The following is a 14947-nucleotide window of genomic DNA, read 5'->3' as shown; positions in this document are numbered from 1 at the left end:
GCACTGTGCTTGATTCAGAATTCACACAATGCTTCACTCAGTCTCACTGAGGAAGCTTAAGATTTTAAACTACATGTATGTCAGGGTAAGTTTCCTTATAGTGGCTGAACTGCACATCTGGATCTCTGATATATACCCTGCTCTCTGTTCTGTTGTTAGTCATGACCCTGGGTACCAGTGTCTGTGAAATGAGCAGCAATAGGTTAGACTGGAGAAATTATAGGAAAAGTAGGAATCATAAGAACCATGAGAGAGTCCTGACTGGAAACATTTAAAAGCAACTGAATGGAATCTCTACTCTTTGAGAAAGGCTATATTCAACACTAATAGCAAAAAATCTCCACATGTAGATTTCACCTACAGATGGCTGAAAAGTGGTTTTCTATGATCCCATAATACTTTATGTAATTATCTGTAATTAAATTAGTACAAGATAAAAATAATCTACTTAAAATAATATAAAGTATTCAAAACAGTTGCTAGGCTAGACAACATTCTTTTTCATAAAAGAAAAGTGTCATACACAATAAAGTGGCAAAAATAGACTGGAGTGAGCTGTGGTTAAGTGTAAATCCTACAGCAATGAAAGTAATTTGTATTATCCTTACTTCTTTGAATAAATTCAGATGACAGCCCTATTTCATTTCTTCATTCACTTTGGAGGCCAGATGGCATTAGAATCATTTACTTCACCTTGTTGTGCTTAATTACTACAATCAACACACTATTTTCCAAATTAATCATAACAAAGTAATTTCATTAGTAACACAGCAGGCTGTTGAATTATTAGCATCATAACAGTTTGCAAACAATTAAACTTTATTTGAACCTTAAAAATTTGCAGAGTGGAACATTATTGTAAGATCTAATGGCAACAGAGTACAAATTCAGTACGGAGCAAATAATCAAGCAAAATGCTATGTAAAATATGACTTACAATCACCTTTGAAAAAAATTAGCTCTCTAACTGTTCATAGAAAAACAAATAAAAGCTAAGCAAACATAATGAGAACATAGCAATTAGCATATTTTCTAACAAGCCATGTTGTTTAAATTCACATTAATGATATTATTATGATCTTGAAGACCGTGTGATATATTGTCAAGGGTGTAAAGAAAACTTTCTCCCTTCTAGTGTACAAATGATTTCACCAAATGAACATAAAGTAATCAAGAGTTGCAAGTACCGAGTGTCATTCTTGTCATGCTAATTTTAAATTGTTTGTTTCCTTTCTCATCTCCCAGCTATAATTCAAGTTAAAAAAAAGAACAAAGGCCAGAGGAGATCTGGACAGAAGTTAACACTTTTTTCCTGTATTGTCACCATTCAAAGACACTACCTGGCATCAGTTGGCAAAGGACTCCCTCTCCTGGATTAACTGTAAAAGGAGGCAAAAATCTTCTAAATGCTTTGCGTTCTGGGTTTGCCTGAGTGGGGGAGGGGTTCCAAGTGGACCCCATGCAATGAAAAGCTGCTGCCATCTACTGGCCCAGGACTAAAATCTTCACTTAGACCAGAAGCACGTTAACAAGGAAGCCTACGTTTTCAGTGGAACCCACAACAACTTTTGCTTTTCAATCTCTCAAGCTTTGAAAATCAATCCATGAACTTCATCTCCGGTCGTCTCATTTTTGCCAAGATGATTGCAATCTGTTGCAAAAGCTCTATATTAGGAAAAGATTAACAAGTGCACAAATTAATTTCTGAAAGCTTTAACTTGACAATGTCTAATTTATATAAAGTAGAATTTACCCACAATCTCTAAAATTAGTATTTTTTTTACATTTGAAATCAGATGATCATAGTTAGTATGGAGGGGATAACAGTAAAATATAAACTCTGAAATACTGCTTGGAGATAGTTTTTATTAAATAATGGAGGTTTTTAAATATTATCAGCTCATTTGCATGATTAGAATCTTTACTTCTAAAGCAAGGATCTGAAAAGATCAACAAATGTAGTACCTTCAAATCAATGATTCAGTATTATCAGATTATATCTACTCCAAACAATTATCCAATCAGCAGTATATTTTGATATATATTAAGGCTACACTGGTACGTATACTGGTAGGCACTGAAAATACCTTTGATTTCAAACAGACATGAAAAAGTAATAATATAACTCCACACATTTCACTCTGGCAGTACAGTGCATGCCTCCAGTGTCAGGCTAACGCTACCCATCCTCTCACATTTTGGTACATGTTTTCCCTGTGATTTCTACACTATCCTCTCTGAGCCTTCCTTCTCTTTTCATTGCTGTGAAAAGTGCAGAGGAGGCTCAAAGCTGGAGTTGCACTGTTTTACAGTGGGACTTTAATAGCACACTAATGATCAGGCAGGGTAGGAGACTGCTCGGTTATGCCTTCTGACTTCAAGAATCCATTGAGATTCTTTACGCCATTGTATTAGTGGCAGAATGAGGCCTCTCGTAATTTTTTTATTTTATTAAATTTAAAGAAAACTATGGTAGAAAACAGTGGCAAGCCCTTTACGTAAGCAGGGTATTTGTTACATGGTAAAGGGCTTTGCACAAACTGTGGTTCTGGTCTGCACCTGTATAGCAGAAGGTGATGGCATACTCCCACTTGCAATTCTATCATCTTTCTTTCTTGTGACCACATTTAACATAAAGTGAATTCACCAATCAGTAAAAATTCTGTCATGAAGACGTGTTACTATTGTGGGAAAATTAATATTAAGATAACGCATCTGCAAAGTTTTAACAAAGCTACATTCTTTAGACAGCATCTACCAAAAACCTGCATGATACATTCACTTGAAATTTTTATGAAATTACATGTTACTGTCTAAAAAATAATTGACATCTTGTATTAGGAGAAATTACAACTCATACCAGAAGGAGCAACGACTGTATAATACATATAAAATAGTGCTGAATTCTTCATACAAATCAAATCAGTAGATTAAAAACTATGATGATTTCTTTGCAAAACAGCAACAGGTATACCTTTATTGCTTGCATCTAATTTACATTAATATCCTTCATTTAATTTCACATCAGAGGAATATTATAATGAATGCATAAAACAGTCAAAAGGCAAATGATGTTCAACACAACAAAGAAAGGTTATGAGCTGTCACTCCTGCTTTCATGATGATTCTCAATCCAAGCATTTGCAGACCAGCAGAGGAAACTTCCTTTTCTGCAAGCAGACAAGGAAAGCTGCATTTTAATTTTTGATTCAGTCAAAATGTTGATTTTTCCCTGCTTAGAAAAAAATTACATTTTTAGCCAAGGAAAAACAACGATTGTTTACTCAACATTTTGTCAATTCACCTCCTCAGAAAGGCCATAAAAGCGGTTTTACTAAAGAGGAGGAGGTTTGGGAAAACAGCTGGTTATTATCAAAGGGACTTTCTCTAAATAAATCTATTTATTTCCAAAGTAAATTCTATGAAGTTATTTTTAAAACTAAACCATTTTTTACTTTAAAGAAGATGATTTGGGAGCATAACCTTTGTGTTATCAGAAAACTACAAAGACTTTTAAGAAGGCAAAGACTCACAACGCAGAGACCAAGAGAACATATGAGCTATTACAGAATATTGGATTAAAATGTACTTACCCAGGACTCTCAAATATCATACATCTCCATTATGTAGGCTTTCGGCACCAAGCCAATGGCTCCCTTCATTTCTCCTACCCACCAGCCATATCTATTGTATTCCTAATTGAAAACAATATGCAATATTAACCTTTAGACTGGTGTAAGTACAATGTCGTTTGTATGCAACTTCTCAGAAATGTTATTTCTTTTTATAAAGTTATAAGAGCTTGAGATGCAAATTGAAACATTTTAATCTTTTTTTGTTTCTGGACACTTTAAAAATGCTGTTAGGCAAAGATTTAAATTAACGTATAAGACAAAGCCTGTTTATTTCATGGTGTAGAACACAGAAACAGTCACTTAGGATAAGAACCTGGCAAATGAAACTGCATAAGGAAGTCAGCTCCCTGGGCCCCTTTCCCTCTCTCTCTCTCTCACACACATACATACACACACACACACACAGCCTGGGGGACACCTTTCTATATGCAAACACCAGCGCTAGAGGCTACAAAATCAGAGCCAGGATCCTTAGGTTACGATCTTTGCCTTCAAGGAGCTTATCATCTAGCAAGGATAGAATGATTTTGTCTACAATTAACTACTTAATTCCTAGTTAAACTCATACAATGAAAAATTATTTGGAATGTAGAGGTATGCCCCTTCATGGGAAAACCTAATGTATGAGTATAGACATTTAAACAAATAAATTACAGAATAAGGCAACACTAAAAAATACATCCCAGAATTGACTTTCCAAAATAATTCACAAAGGGGCTCCTTTTAAGCTCCATAGGTATTTATTGTTCCTCATATTGATCACGAACTACATTAGATAAAGGATGAGTAGAAGGAATTCAAAGGTGGTATTAGATTCACCCTTACAGGGGAAGATCAATAGGAAATAAAAGTACCTCAAGTTATAAAGGCAAAATATTAATCTGTCTGTAAAACAGAGTGATTGATGAGTCACTTTTGCGTCTACATTGCAGTGTGAGATAAACCTGGGCCTCCTTTTCTTCCCTTTGCCTCCACGGACAGACATACCACTGCTCTAGGCATCGTGAACAGAGGAACCGGTCTCATTTGTCTGCCAGACTGACTAATGTATTTTTATCGCAAATTTATTTATGTTTAGTGAGATACAAACAAAGTAAAATGAATTACAAGTTTCAAGAATAATATCTTCCAAAAGCAATCCTCTGAAAAAGCATTGTAGGACCCAAATTTAATTTTTCATATAAGATAAATTTTTAAAATCAATCCTCAAAGTAATTCAATAGGCTATGATTTCCAACATCTGAGTCATAGATAAATGTGCATATGCATAGAGTTACATGTGGGGAGGGGATGTTAAGACCAGCACAGACTTAACATTTGTATTGATTACTAACTATGCTATTGACCACCCAAAAGGAAAATTATACAATTCTTCCATACAAATGTAGCCACATTCCCATGTGTGTACCGATGTGTAGTCTATCAACAGAGAGATTATAGGATTAAAATCTGTAAGTGCTTTTTTAACAAAGTGATGGATCAGGTGAATTACTTACAATAAAGTAAGAAAAAGATAGAAGGAAAAGAGGGAGAAGTCCTAATTCTAATGAGGGCACAGCTCTGGCTTATGAGGCGGTGGACTCAAGCTTTTAAGTTGAAAAGTTCACCGAGAGTGTGAACTTAACGGACAAAACTCTTTAAACAATGAAAACAGTCTGATGCCCAGAACGCAATGATGATGACTATAGTCTATGTAGAATTATATTTATCAGAAGAAAATACTGAGAGCTATGATTAGCAACCATTATATCCTAACAGGTACCTAATAAAACTGCCCTTTTCAATTTTTAAGGCAATGAATACAATTAAAGTCTAAATGCTTAACAAAACAAATGTATTTTACCTTGCACAGGCCAAAGGCCTACAGTGTAAGATTTCAAAACGGATAGTTAACAGAGTAAGCCTTGGTGTGAAAGCTCTTACCCAATGACAATCTAAGACTTTTTTTTTTCAACTGATTATTTGGAAGGAGTAAAGGAACTAGCCCCCTACAGGGTAGAAACAGAAACAGAACACATTCAGAGAGAAGGCATAGCCTGACTCACACCTGCTTTCAGAGAACAGCCTGCCATCTGAGTTTCAATGTTTAGATTCAAATTACAAACCAGAAAATTCATATTACTTTATAATATTCTGCTTTGATTATAATCTGTACTCTCAATTAAGATCATATTACCGTTCTCAAAAATCTCACTCACGTCCAAATTTAAGAAACTGATTTCCAGCAAATAGCTTCAACAAAGAACCACTGACATACTTCACACATGATAGGATTTTGCATGACAGTAACTGATAAGATTCATTAGACAGAATGTACAGTAGCAAATAGCAGAGGAGTTTATTCAGCCGTAAACAAATCCCTTAAAAGTAACATTCTAGGAAAAAATTAAGTTTTAGATTAAAATCATCTGAAATGCTTCACTTAATTAATTTAAAATAATTGAAAAGCATATGAAATACATACCTCATAAAAGTACTCTAAAATATCACAGGTTTAAATCAGAAAAGAGTAAAAATAAAAAAATCCCACAATGTTTATTACTTTACATTTGTAAAGAACTCCTTACAGCACTCCTGTGCGGAATTAAGAGGTAAGATAAAATACAGTGAGGTAAAAATCCAGTAGGCAAATTAATGGATTTACACTGCGGCCGTTAGAGTATGTCGGCAAGACTGCAGACACAGAAGCTTTTACTTTTATCATTACCATCCTCTCTATGAGCCTCCTGAGCGACATGAATCCCAATTAAACCATTTGTAGCCTATAAATTGGACTGAAGATGCTTCTTGGAGCACAGTGTTCTAAACTTCAGCCTGAACATACAATAGCATTCAAGGTTTCCTTTGGAGGAAGAAAATCTGCCTTTCTTTGCCTTCCCTGTTTGCTGCCCGGACAAGTGTGATCATGAATGATATGTTACTTACAGTGGAAAATAATGCAATCCATACAGTGTCGTCTTGCTGTCCATATACTAATTGCAGTACTGGTCTAAAAGTCACAGGTGGGTCATTAGAAAAAAAACCACCCTCCAACCTTATCTTGCTAATAAACAAAAAAGAAAGAGACACAACCATACCAGGCTGCCTCCTAAATCTCTGAAAGGTTAGGAAGCATCATGTCATCTCGATGGCACACGAGATCTCAGGTACAAGAAGGTCTGCCATCTGGTATCCTTCACCCTCTGCGGCTCTTAACTGCAACTGAAATGCTAACACAGGCAAGTGACTGTACTTCAGGAGGACTGATAAAATAATGAAGAGTCCTTTAATCTACAGGAAACCATTCTAGTCAATTTATAAGAAATATTGCATCCCTTTGTAGGACGTGTAATTATTTTCTATTAATCATGCGCTATAAAGCTACATTATGCGGTTATTCTGTTATCACTAGAAAGAGGCCTGCAGTCAGCTTCTGACAATGTTAGGTAATTACTAACACAAAGCTTCTTTCTCCTCCCGTAGTAATGCTATCAAGATCCAGAGGTGTAGTGGTGCTTACTGCATAAAAATAGTACTCAGAAGAAATTCAATATCTGCAAAATGGATGGCTTCAAGGCAAAATGTAATGTGGCAGTCAGAGAAGCAAAAAGCCAAACTTGTCCAATAATTTGAGAAAACGATCGTAAAGCAGCACCGAACAGCTGTGATTTAACTCCTCTGTTTTCAACTTTCATATCATTAAAATAGTTTTTATTTATTTTGTAGTTAAAGTTTTAGGCCTCAATTAATCATTATTAAGCAATAAATTAAAGTGATTATGTAATAAGGCAGGAAAAATGGACTCGTTTTGATAAAGTGAAACAGAGACTTTATCCAACACAATAGCAAACATATGTCCATGTTTACTCATTAACTAAATCTTCTCTCTCTGCCAGGGTATTATTTTACACTTAAATAAGGCCCCAATATTTACTTAAATCCTTTGCAGCACCATGATTCTCATTTCTTAAGTATGTTTATCCACTTTCTACAAACCATATGGTAAAAGAATGCTGCCTTAACAGAAATTTGAAACATTAATAAGATTTTGTGGTGTACCACCCCTTTCAGAAAGTACTTACCAATCTTTCTGAAGGCAACAGGTGTTAGAAAGGTTAAAAGTCTATAATTCCTTTCTTCAAACATATATCTGTGCTTCAAAGCCTTGTGCAGAAATAAAGGTAATTTTATTCACAAAATATAAACTGCATTGAGTTTCAGGACCAGTGGACTTTACCATTGTTTCCCAACTATTCACTGTGATATTTTCAATTTTTCAAATTGTTCATAAACACTGTAGTAGTATGGAAACTAGGTAACAATTTAAAATATGGAAATACTTTCTTCAAGGCTACCTCGTCAATCTCTTCTTTCTTACTATCTCCAATCTGAAACTTTATAAGAATCATTTCTCATACATCCATCATTTCAAAGTTTCTCTTAAAATGCAGTTGCTCTTAAAGGAACTTGACAACCTCAGTGTTTTACCATTATTACCTACATGTTAACTGCTTGAATCTTAGTCTCCTGAACTGTTAAATGAGGAAATGGACACTAACAATTCCTAAGGTCCTGAGGTCCTCCATGATGTTTGAACACCACCATTCTGGAAGCTGCTTTAAGGCCTTAAATCTCTTAACAGCTTATGCAAATCAACCTCATTACTTTAGAATTTACTGTGCAGGTATGTCTTTGAGTTATTCTAATTTGGAGAATTACTATTTTTTTCCTCTGTGCACTGCACACTCCATTTTTAAAGCATGAGAGACAAGGGACAAATAAGGAAGGTGATTGTAAGAACTTAATTCCCATGACAAATTTTAGTTTATGGTACAGAGTCAAGACACATTTAGTTCAAATTTCTACACAGTCAACATTATAGTGCCACAAAGTGAAAACTGATATTCAGACTGAAGATTCAGATACGGCTAAGCAAAGAAAGATCAAATCATGCTCAGTAGAGGAGGGCTGTGGTACGCAGTGTGTTTCACCAGCCAATACGCGACTCTGTTAACTGTTCTGTCGCTGCTCTAGTTCAGGCCTTCATCGCCTCACCCTGGATTATTGCATCATCAGCTCTGCCTCTCTGTTCTTCCCAGAGACTTCCCATGTCAATTTATCCGGCTGCTCATGAACTTATACTTGCTCCCCCAGTGCACTGACTACAAACTCCTCTGCTTGGTTTCTTCCCACCCGGCGAGCCACATCCTCCTCTTGCTGCTCTGGTCCACGCTGCCCAGGCTTCCAAGCTGCACTCACCCCTGCCTCTGTACCTGGTCCTCCCTCCCCAGAGGATGTCACCCCTCCCTCATTCAAATCCTAACCAGCAACTAAGACTTGATTCAAGTTACCCACCTTTTATGAATTTTTGTCTGAATTATCTAACCCATACTTACAGCTCCCGTTTCAAACTGAGCGTTTTTTCCTCATTGGATATGATGTAGTTTAGTTTTGTCCCTTCAACTAAAATGAAGCACAGACTCACTGAGATGAGGGCGACGACTTACACTTAATCTGCAAGACCACGCTCCAGAAGGCGTCAAGAGGTTCAATAAACACGTACCGGATGAGGGAACATACTCTCGCTTCGTTTTGGATGATGCATCAGTTGACTATCCTAACTGTTTCCTTAAGAAGTGTAATTTCCAATTGGAATACCTTTTCTTTGTGTATACTAGACTCCCTTGAAGAATTTTAGTAATGATTAAACAAACGTTTCCTCTGAAGTATGTGTGTAGCTTCGTAATCTCAAGTGTGTTGTTCCTACTTGTGGCTGGCAGTTGTCAATCAGGTTTTCCAATGTGTTATACAGCATACCTTGTCTAAAGACCCCAAATTCAGGACCCCACTTTCAGAAAGAAAGAAACCTGCTCCCTGCAGAACTGGGCCCAAAGAATCCCAGTTCTTCAAAGAAATGACTTCGGTTGAATTTGTTGTAAATACTGAAGAGGTTAAGACAGAATCCTGCAAAGGCAGAAACAGGCAGGTCTAAGGGAAAATCTTTGGTTTTTCAGCTTCTTCTTCTTCTTACTCTTGTGATTATTTTCTCAGAAGATCCACATTCTCATCCCAGCTTGTTACTCATGATGTATGTGACCTTGGGCAATCCCCAAGTTCTAGGGATGATTTTGTTGTTTATATTGATATGACTCTTTGAGACTCCACAATAATCCAGTTACATACTTAACATAAATCAGTAAGCCTAATTATTATTATACTTTTAGACCCTCACAGAATTACCTCTATGAAATTTACTGTTATATTTACTATAAAATTTTTGTTGTTGTTGAGGGTAATATATGCCACTGTTGTTCTTAATATACAGAGTTGTTGAGGTCAGATAATCAGTGAAGATGCTAGAAATTCATGTGAGAATTTTATTTTATTTTTTTAAGTGGCTAGTGCTGGGAAAAGCCAAGAGCCTTCCTTTATGATTAAAAGGAATTATTAGCTCCTTGTCACTCCCTTTTTCAGTTTGGCTGCCAAGAAGCTTAGGGCCGAGCTGGAAGTTCAAGTGCAGGAACTCCACTGTCTTTTAAGGTCTCCACAGAGGCAGTCCTTTTTTCCATTAGCCTTTTATTTCTTTTTCCCCAATTATGTGCAGCCTCAAGATTTTCTCACCTATAAAGTGAAGGGCTACCACTCAGTTTTCCCTAACTCTACGATTCTATCATTTTAAATTCTTTTAAGAAGTTCAGGGTTATTTCCCATTTTTAACTGTATTTTCATAAACATATATTAAATGTCTTTCCACCGTAACATTAGGTACTGAGGACACAAAAATACTTAAGACACAGTGTCTACCTCAAGGCGTTCAGGGTTGAGAGAGAGAAAGGAATAACTGTAGTCATGGCCCACTTAGGTGTAGCAAAGTGGAAAGAGAAAAGGCTTCAGGGTCAGATCTGCATTGATTCCCAGAGAAGGCATTTACTAGCTGGCATCCTCACGTGATTTACATATTAAGCTTACTGGGCATCAGTCTCCTCATCTGCAAAATGATAACACCATATCCTTCATAGGGTTATCTTATGAATCAAAGGAGTGCAAGCATATTGAGTGCCTAGAACAGGATGCTGTATGTATGCAATAAATACTTTTTTGTTCCCTCCCACTCCCTTCCTGCTGATTGGTGTAGCAAAATACCAGGGCAACCAAAAAACTAGAGGATTTTGGAGTGCACTATAAGGCAACCTGATTATTACGAGCTGTTCCAAAGGGAATCTGACCTCTAAAGGGATAAGGAGGGAGACATCTCAAAAGAGTGAGAGTGGGCCATATATGCATTGAGGGGGCTTTTGATTTTGGAGTGGGGAGTGGGGAGCAGAAGGGTATAAGAAATTATGGATTTTTCAACTTAAGATTTTTTTTTTAATTACCAACATGGTCCTTTCCTTTAAGGTTGTTTTGTTGTGCTTCCAGCAAACCTTTGCTTATTCCATGCGGAATTAAACCCTAGCAGCCCCTCCACTGCCACCTCTGCGCACCCTGTCTCTCCGACACTGCTTTCTGGTTTCCCTTCCACCTCTCAAGCCATTGCAGGGGCCCGGCCTGACCGCCTGCCTCCTGCAAGCACCTTCCCCCTTCATCTGCCAACATTTTCCTGGAAAGCTCCCTCCATTTTACATAAGAGAAAATAGGGAAGTACCCGGGCATGTTGTCTGCAAGGAGGAAACAAGAGGAGATCCGCGAGAGGAACGGGAACGTCTGACACAAGCCGCTTATCACGACCAGAGAGGCGCGCGCGCTAAGCAGGTCTGCCTACCACGCTTCGCTGTGCCCCACACCACAAGACCCCACGCTGACAGCACAGAAACTACATGCCATCAGACCCAAATACTCCTCCTCCTCCCTCCCGAAAGGCTGTAAGATAGGATAACATTTTGGGAACAAGTTTAGTGTCACCAGTGTTATGTCCTACATTGAGATGTCCCAGTTACTCTTCAGCAGGTGGGTTTGCTATTTGCGGCACACAGGGTCAGAGGGTCACAAAGGAAAAGCTAAGAGAGCCAAAAAGTAACTCCATTTCCCTCTGCTAGTGGAGTTCGGCAGGACTTACATTTTATTTTATTTTTCTGGTAGGTCTGAAGCCAAAAAATCCCTAGTAAAAGTTTCTTTATATTTTCACCAATAAGAAGCAAATGGTTAGTGACAATTAAAATTCATCAGTCACCAGGGAAAGTCACAAACAGATATAAAGGGAGGCAATGCTTGAAATTCCAACCAACACATACTAAAAAATGCCCTTTTATTGTATATTAGTGAACACAGTCAACCTATATTTACTGTTTTTGACTTAATAAAAAAAGTCTCAAAAAGCTGCAAAGCCCAAGTCGCACGTGTCCTAGACCAGATGAAACATTCCAGGATTCTTAACTCTCTTATTTTTCTGTTAATAGCAGACAAAGCAGCATGCCTCTTTCCTGCTGAAGCATAGCTCTTCTGTCAGTAAGTCTCTAAAAATAATTTATTGCCTTAAAAGTAAGAATAGGAATGCGGTTAGCCATTTACTGATGAGTACAGATTGAAAGATAAACTAATAGACGATGTAAATCCAGAACAGCAAACAGAGTAACATAACCAAAGAGGAATGTGGGGCGATGGAATACCCCGATAGCTATATAACCTGGATCCTGCTATGAAAATGATAAAATTTCATAAACCCAGCTCTTGGAAAATACTATTAACTATGATATTATGTCCTGTTTAAGGTGATAATAAAATTGAAATGCAAACCAGAAAAAGAATTTAGCATGATTTTAAACATTATTATTAAACATTATTATTTAAAAAATAATAATAATAAATAATAAAAGATTTTCAACCTCAAATATGATTTTCCCCCAAGAAATAAATCTGAAACTAGGCTTTGTGCTTCAGAATAACTTCACTAACAATGCAGCTGTCATAAAAATTACATTTTCCACCTTCATCCATCCCTATAAATGTCCTCCTTTTTTTTTTTTTTTAGGAAAGGAAAAAAGATTTCTAAATCTTCACAGAACTACTGAAATATACAAAGTATTTTATTTTAATATATAAAAAAACAGCAGCAATGTTATATGAAAAGACCTGTAAGCAAGAAGTTATGGGCTTGTGTTTTTAGGCAAGGAGTATTTAGATTTATTATTTGGAAGGTTCAAAGGTTAAAATTAAGAAAATGCCGGATATTTTGAAGGAGGGGCTAGCTCCGACAGGGCTCACATGACAGCTGCTAATTGGAAAATGTTAAAAAGGGAAGGGGGGAGGGCAGGGTATCTGCCTTCTCTTCGTTGTTTATTGTAACATTTGCTTTTCACTAAAAACTAAAAAAGAAAAGCTAAGATTTGTATAACTCTCAAAAGAGGCTTAAAGTAAATAAATCACCCCCAGGCTGACTGAGCACAGCTGACACCCCATCAAGGCTCCCTTGCAAAAACAGAAACAGAAGACTGAATTTTAAAATCAAACCATATTTCTGTAGTGAATTTTAATAAAGACAGCCTACTTGTCAAACTAGCTAAATCGTTTTATCATTATATTTACAAAATTAAAATACTCTTTATTATAATGCATGCCATTTTGTTTTTTGATTTGTCTAAATGTTTATTGATACTGAAAGAATGCATATTTTCCTAAACTATCTTGTGTTGCCTTTTTAAAAAAGATTCTCTTCACAACTGACAACCTTCTAGAAGGTAAGTCAAATCAACCAATGATAATTAAACACTGCAAACTATAGATCAGTTAATTATAAAAAGCAAGCTGTATTTCTTTAAAACCTTTTAAATGGTGTTATTTATTAGAGAAGTCGTGGCACGATTTTTTTTCCAAGTACAGATTTTTTATGTCTCTATAAATACTGTTAGACTCCTTAAAATGCATTCTTCCTTAAGTATACAATTTTTACATTTAATTCAGAATGATGAAAAGAATTTGCATGATTAATGCTTACACTGTATTGACATAAGATAGGAAAGTAATAACCCATAGCTAGATTTAAAGTTGGATTTATGACATCATTTTGATTGTGCACATTAGCTGCAATTACCTGCACCACTCATTCTGAGCCACTAGATGGTGTAAAAAATAAATTTAAATGGTAAAATTTCATTCCATCACCATGAAATCTAAATATAACTCTGAGAAAGAGTAAACAAATTTCTAAGCACCTAACGTTGCTAGTAATTTCTGTACTTATTTATAATAATGCCCAGAATTCAAATTGCTGCATCATTCGCATATTGAATAAACTTATATTACCTTATGGTCTATGTTTGCCAAAGTTTTGATAAAAACTGGAAGACCAAGCGAATATAAAATTATTAGAGTAACCAGAGGTTCCTATCTGAACTTGCCTGATGCGAAGTGGGGAAGTTAAGAGTCTTCACAAATATGCCCTGAAACCAAAGCAACCTGACAACAAATAGCCAAGATGCCTATCAATAGCCCAGAAGTTGTCCAAATTCCATCAAGGGAAAACTAAGTGTCCTTTCTTTCACCTTCACCAAGATCAACTTGGTTGATTCTGCTAGGCCTGCAGCTGGGTAAATATGAGTATTTAATCATCCAGCCAGTGGTGATAATGTGCTAGCTAACAAAGTCTTGTCTCTTCTTTCAAAACCCAAAATGAACTTCAGATAAAATGCCCATCTCTAGAAGGCCTCTCGTGAAATGCTGGCAGTGGGACTTTAAGTCTTGTGAAAGGCTGACAAAGGAAGTATTTTGGGTCAGCCCATACCCAAATAACGGCATTTAGAAATTTTAGGTGTGGGAGGATATTCTTCCTATGGGTTGGACCACCACCCTTAGCTCTACGACAGGCTTCACATACAAAATGACAATCTCCACAAAACAGGTTTGGGAGAATAGGGATGACCTCCCCCAGAATCCTAGAAATAGGGTACACACATATGATTGTACCTTTCATGTTAATAGAAAAGGATTTTCTGAGGCAATGGTAGAAACGAGACATGCCTATAGGAAGGCTGCTTACTTCACAGTCTGTCCCGGATGCTGGTCCTCTGACGCTTTCAGCAACAAGAAAACTTGATTCATAAAGAAGGCTTCAAGAACCGGTCCACACGGGCTTTGTAAGTTTCATATTTTACCACAGGAATATAATGGCTACATGCCATTTATCCCTACTGTCTGAAATTCCAAGTGAAAGCTAATCAACCTTTTACTTTTATATGCAATTTTACACATAATTTAATTTTATACAGCTAAATTGGTGAAACAAACTGTGAGCTAAGTTAAATTTTAGGAATGATTCCAAGAAAGTTTCTTGTCAAGAACTGAAACTAATCAGTTTGCTTTCTATATTAAGTAACTAACTCAAAAAGCTGCTGTCTTAA

At 36.5% G+C, this 14947-nt stretch overlaps 1 protein-coding gene across 6 annotated transcripts in view; it reads right to left on the bottom strand.

The window, feature by feature from the left end:
• Positions 1-795: 795 nt before the first annotated feature.
• Positions 796-14947, bottom strand: part of SKAP2 (src kinase associated phosphoprotein 2) — a 291337-nt gene continuing 277185 nt past the window's right edge. For 3 of the 6 annotated variants that reach the window (XM_074367326.1, XM_045505657.2, XM_074367325.1), the window contains 2 exons: positions 3594-3695; positions 796-3170 (listed from right to left, as the gene is read on the bottom strand). In XM_074367326.1, the coding sequence (XP_074223427.1) occupies positions 3603-3695 (93 nt within the window). In that variant the 3' untranslated portion in view covers positions 796-3170; positions 3594-3602. Of the gene's footprint in view, positions 3236-3593; positions 3696-14947 lie in introns of all 6 variants that reach the window. The other 3 variants (XM_045505658.2, XM_045505659.2, XM_010968648.3) reach the window with 3 other exon arrangements.

Source organism: Camelus bactrianus, chromosome 7 (assembly GCF_048773025.1).
Source record: "Camelus bactrianus isolate YW-2024 breed Bactrian camel chromosome 7, ASM4877302v1, whole genome shotgun sequence".
Lineage (NCBI taxonomy): Eukaryota > Metazoa > Chordata > Mammalia > Artiodactyla > Camelidae > Camelus > Camelus bactrianus.
The sequence above is the reverse complement of the archived record's forward strand: the minus strand, read 5'-3'. Positions and strand labels throughout refer to the sequence as shown.